General features: G+C 50.6%; 2 protein-coding genes across 2 annotated transcripts in view; both read left to right on the top strand.

The window, feature by feature from the left end:
* The window catches only part of TPCN1 (two pore segment channel 1), a 118,772-nt gene that overhangs the window by 42,090 nt on the left and 71,325 nt on the right, over positions 1-5,357 (top strand). The gene's annotated exons all lie outside the window — the stretch shown is intronic.
* RITA1 (RBPJ interacting and tubulin associated 1) lies at positions 132-4,274 on the top strand. The gene is made up of 4 exons (XM_066260524.1): positions 132-380; positions 542-679; positions 1,100-1,465; positions 3,445-4,274. The coding sequence occupies exons 3-4, from the start codon at positions 1,164-1,166 to the stop codon at positions 3,947-3,949; spliced, it is 807 nt and encodes a 268-aa protein (XP_066116621.1). The 5' UTR covers positions 132-380; positions 542-679; positions 1,100-1,163; the 3' UTR covers positions 3,950-4,274.

Here is a 5,357-nt window from a genome sequence, read left to right as displayed (position 1 = left end):
GTGCACACACACTCCCCCGCCTGGCGTGGGAGGTGCCACTCCAAGGCTTTGGGGAACTCGGCGTCCGGAACTGGGCGCCCCCACGGGCACGAATGGTTCCGGCTGCCCCGCCCGGACGCTGGCTGGTTGCTGTTTGAGGCGCGCGCGGAGCACAGGTCGCCAGGGCCTGGTTGTCGCCCGTGGGTCGGTGCGCGCGGGGCCCCCGGCGAGGACCCGGGCGGCCTGAGTGACCAGAGGCCGGGATTCCGGGCCCCGAATAAACTGGGATTACGGATGCACCGCGCGCCGCGGGTGCCCGAGCACCCCCGCAGAGGAGTCCAGACCTGATGGGGAGGGGGCACTGAGGGCTGCTGCCAACGTCAGGGAACCGAGATGCTCAGGTAGGAAATAACAATGTAGGTCCTCGGTTATCATCCTGAATTTTGACTTAGGGATGGGGGGATATGTGGGGCAGTTGGGAAGGGGACGTGATCCCTCTATAGTAGAATGGTGCACAGCTCCGGACTCCTATCAGGTTCAAATTACGCTTCCTCTGTTTTAGCTTTATAGGTGTGACTTACACATGTGATGTCACCTTTTGAAGCCTTGGTGTTGTCATCTGTAGAATGGATATAAAGCTATTTCACAGGATTGATGAGAGGACTAAATGAGACAATGCTTCTAAAGCTATTTGCACGAGGTAGGCATGAGATTAAAGCTGGTTATTTCCTGCTCCATAAACATACGCAAGATATCGGGACCTGCGTTGTCTTCCCCTTCCCACCATAGTTTGTTCTGCGGTTTGTGCCAAAATGGACACAAGCCCCCAACTCTCCTTCGTCCCCCTGGCATTCTGTAAATGTTTCTTGAGTACACACTGTATGCTAAAAATACATATTTATTAAATATTTGCCTGTAACTCCCCCTCCCCATCTTAGCCACAACTTTAAAAAAGTCAAACACATTTCTGAAATGTCCCGAGTCTGGCAGTTCCATTTTGAGGAGGACTGCTTGAGGGAAAATCTGACCCTTTTGCCCTTGGGGTGGGGACTTAGTCTGCCAGTCTTTCTCTGGTGGCACTGCCAATGACAGGGGTGGCCCCCTGACCTCCCTTTCCCAGGGAGCCCTGGAGGCGGGGCCTGGTGGGCAGAACATGCCTGCTGTCAGCTGGGACTGCGGGCAGCATGAACACCCCTGTGGAGCTGGCCACCAGTGGTATGCAGACCCTCCGCCGTCAGCACCGCTGCCGGGGCGGCCATCCGGTCAAGGCCAGGGCATCCTACGTGGATGAGACTTTGTTTGGCAGCCCTGCAGACACCCGACCCACCCCACCAGACTTTGACCCACCCTGGGTGGAGAAGGCCAGCAGGACCAAAGGAGCGGGCACAGATGCTTCATGGGCTTCAGGGGCCAACGGGAGCTGTGAGACTACCTCCTCCAGGGTCAGCACCCCAACCCTCACTCCAAGGAAGAAGAACAAATACAGGTAACAGCATGAGGACTCCTGCACTCAGTGTAGCCACCTGTTGTTCGTATGCTGTGTGACCTAGGGCTAGCCCCTTGACCTCTCTGAACCCCAGTCTCCTCCTGTTGTGAATAGTGGGATTGTTGAGAGGATTAAGTGAGATGGGATATGTACATGCGTGGCACTGTAACCTGGCACTTAAGAATCACTCGATAAATGATAGCAATGAAGGTTATGATGGTGGAACATGCATCCTGAAATATGACAGACTGACTAACATCTGAGGCCTAGAGAGGTCAGAGTTGACCCAAGATTGCAGAGCAATTTGCATAAGGTTATTAGTGTGGTTGATCCATGAAATTACATAGATGTGGTGGTTCCATAAGTCATTTTGAAGATGGTTCATGCTGCATTTTCATGAACAAGTTTGAAAAACAGGAGTTGAAGCTAATGTTTGTAAAGTAATTAGATTAGAATTAGATTATTTGGATTATTCCAGATTAGTATCAGCCCAAAAGGAGGTATCTAGTGGTGGGCCACAGGGTTTTTTCTTGTTTGTTTATCAGTGGTTTGGACAGACACAGAGACTGCTATATTAGTCAATTATGGCCGCCTTAACAAAATAGCATAGACTGGGAGGCTTAACAACAGATTTATTTTCTCACAGTTCTAGAAACTTGAAGTCTAAGATCAAGGTGCCAGCAGGGTTGGTTTCTCCTGAAGCCTCTCCTTAGTTTGCAGGAGACCGCCTTTTCACTGTGTCCTCACATAGCCTTTTCTCTATGAGTGTGTATACACCTGGTGTCTTCTTAAAAGGACTCTATTCCTATTATATTAGGGCCCCACCCTCATGACCTCTTTTAACCATAATTACCTCTTTAAAATTCAGTGTGAATTTTAGGAGGACATAATTCAGTCTATAATAACTAGTCAATCATATTTAGGATCTATTCTAAGCCAAGAAGGATATATTATGATCACAAAAAGGGATTGGTGCCCTGGCCGATGGCTCAATTGGTTAGAGCTTCCTCCCAAAGTACAGAGGTTCAGTCCCTGGTCAGGGCACATACAGGGACAGATCAATGTTCCTATCTCACTTTCTCTTTTCCTTTTCCTCTCTCTCTAAAATGAATTAAAAAAAAATTTTTAAGGGATTGGTGCCTATTTAAAAACATAAAATTTAATGAGATAAAAGCAAATTATTATTATGTTAGGTTGAGGGTGTTGTCCCAGCAGGGTCCATGGACCACAGTTTGTCAAGGGTCAGGTTGACATTGGCAGCATTACCTGAAAATATTGATGTAATTGCAGGCTGCATTAACAGAAGTATGGTGTTCATGACAAGGGAGGTTATAGTGAACCCCACATTCTCCTGGAAGATGGAGTTGTATGCTGGATGTTGAGTAGAGGATGTCATGTGAGAAAGTGCATAAGAAGTAGAGATGTTATTAAGTAAACCAGACAGACATGTGCTTCAACCAGATATAAAATGAGAAGTTAAATCAAGTGTCAGAAGGTTGACTTTTCAAAGACTTGAAGTTTGGGAATTTGAGCACTTGTAGTCCTAGCCAGAAACCATGGACCTCACAGGTATGCCATGAATACTTGTGGGACTAATTTAAAAAAATAATTGCAGAATGAATCTAATTCAAGATGAGAGGCCTGGAAGGTATATATTTGTCTGATTTACTGATCGAGTAAATGATTGAGTAGAATGAGTCATGTGGCCATTCCTGAGCCAATTAGTGTGGCCACGCCTGGGGCGCATGCCAAGGAGTAGGGGGACTGGATGCTTGGCAGGGGCAAAGTAACAGAGATGGGGTAGTGGTGCATGAGGGGGCTGCAGCCTCACTGTGGATGCCAGGCTGAGATAGGGACTTCTGGGGTCTACAGGCAACCCTCTCCTGCTGCAGGAGCCTAGTGGAGGGGTGGGGGTGGCAGTTAAGGTTGCAGGGTTTGTTCCCTCCATCTGCTCACTGCAATTTTCTTCCCTTTACCAGACTGATCAGCCACACTCCTTCTTACTGTGATGAGTCGCTATTTGGCTCCCGACCTGAGGGCGCCAGCTGGGAGGCCCCAGGGATGGCGAAGGGGCATGCTGTGAAACTCCACACTCTCTTCTGGACGCCCCCGGCTACCCCTAGGGGCCACTCACCCCTCCCCAGGGAGACCCCACTGCGTGCCATTCACCCCGCTGGTCCTTCGAAGATGGAGCCCAGGGTGAGACCAGATTCCTGGAAGTTGTCCTTGGATAGGGTAGACTCCCCACGCCCCCCTAGGCGGGAGCGGTCCCATTCCCTCACCCACCTGGATGTCCCCAGCGCAGGCCGCCCACCCACCAGTGGCCCCCACACAAGTGGGCCTCGGGAGCCCAGGCCTTCCTCATCGGGGGTGACCTTCCGGAGCCCCCTGGTGACTCCCAGGGCTCATTCAGTCAGTGTTTCGGTGCCAGCTACCCCCCAACGGGCTGGCGGTGCCCAGAAACCAAGACCCCCTTGGAAATGAGTTTCTTGGTCCTTTCATCATTTGTTCCATGGGGTCACAGCAAGGGGCACAGTTGCAGAGGCTGGCACAGGTTGGGGACTTCTGTGCCAAAGACACAGAAGTGCTTTGGAGAAGCACTCGTGGAGGCAGACAGCGAGGTGGTCAGGTGCCCCCTCTATCCTGACCATCTTGAGTTGTTCCCTGCTTCCCTCAGTGTGGATTGAAGAGCCACGCCTTGAGATGCCTGTTCCAGTCCTGTCATAGCCACAGGCTGTATCAGTGCCAACCCAGGGATGTCCCACACATTGTCTTGCCTCCAAATAAGAATAAATAGTATGGTTGCTAACCTGGAGGCTTCCTTCTTTCCCCCTTCAAGCCAAACTTCCTGCTCAGGATGAGTTTCCATCCAAGTCTGGAGGCCTCAGGAGTTTCACAGGCGTACTGTGTGGGCCACAGAGGGACACGGGACCAGGGTGACACGTGGGTGGACTTTTTACCTTAATAATCATGTATTTATTTTCATGTATTAAATATGTCAGTAGCTCATCAAAGCCATGGCTTCTACTAATTTCTTTTTCCTTAGCAGAAAGGCCAGTGTTAAACCTGAGTTGATTTAAAGAACAACATTAATAAAAGAAGAAAGTGGCAGAAATCTTGACAGTGGCGAGTGGGCAACTGAACACACGAGCCTCAGGCAACACTGGGCTCCTCCTCCCATCGGTTTCAGCTAATAACCACTCGCTAGTGAGTCCGCCGGGTCTTCCTGAGCCCAGAATGTGGGCTAGAGTTTCATACATTTCCCACCTTTTCAAAAACCAAAACCCAGTGACTAGGACTTGACCAAGTGGAGGGGATCTGAGGCCAGAAAGTGACATGTGCATCTGGAGGGCGCTCTGGAGGGTGCTCAGGGTCGAGGCCTGAGGGGTCGGGGCCTTTCCTGCTCTGCTGCTTGTCACCTGGGTTGGCTCACTTTCAAACAACAGCAGAGCGTTTGCTCAGATGGAGTTGCAGCCGGAATCCCAGCATCCTGGTGGGTTTGGTGGGTCTGGACTTTGGACATCGCTTTGTGTCCATCTTCTCCTGATGAACTTGCAGAAAACACAGGCCTTTGCAAGAGCTTAGCTGGCAGCCCCCGCACTGGCTCTGCACTGCCTCTTGGGGAAGGGAAGAGCAGAAACATCTGGGTAGCAGTCTGAGAGAGACCTACAGTGCCAGGACCGGGAATGGCCAGGACCGGGGATGCACGTGCAGCATGGGGCTGGTAGGGCCTGAGGGAAGCAAGTCAGCTGCTCTCTTGGCAAAAACACTTTGTGTTTTAAACATGCAGGATGTTTCAACTTCCTAGAACTTTTACAAAGAATTAATTCCTCCCAGCTCTCATTTCCGTTATGCCCTCCCCATTTAAATAGACATGGGCCGGAAATACCTT

This window comes from Saccopteryx bilineata, chromosome 2 (assembly GCF_036850765.1).
Source record: "Saccopteryx bilineata isolate mSacBil1 chromosome 2, mSacBil1_pri_phased_curated, whole genome shotgun sequence".
NCBI lineage: Eukaryota > Metazoa > Chordata > Mammalia > Chiroptera > Emballonuridae > Saccopteryx > Saccopteryx bilineata.
The sequence above is the reverse complement of the archived record's forward strand: the minus strand, read 5'-3'. Positions and strand labels throughout refer to the sequence as shown.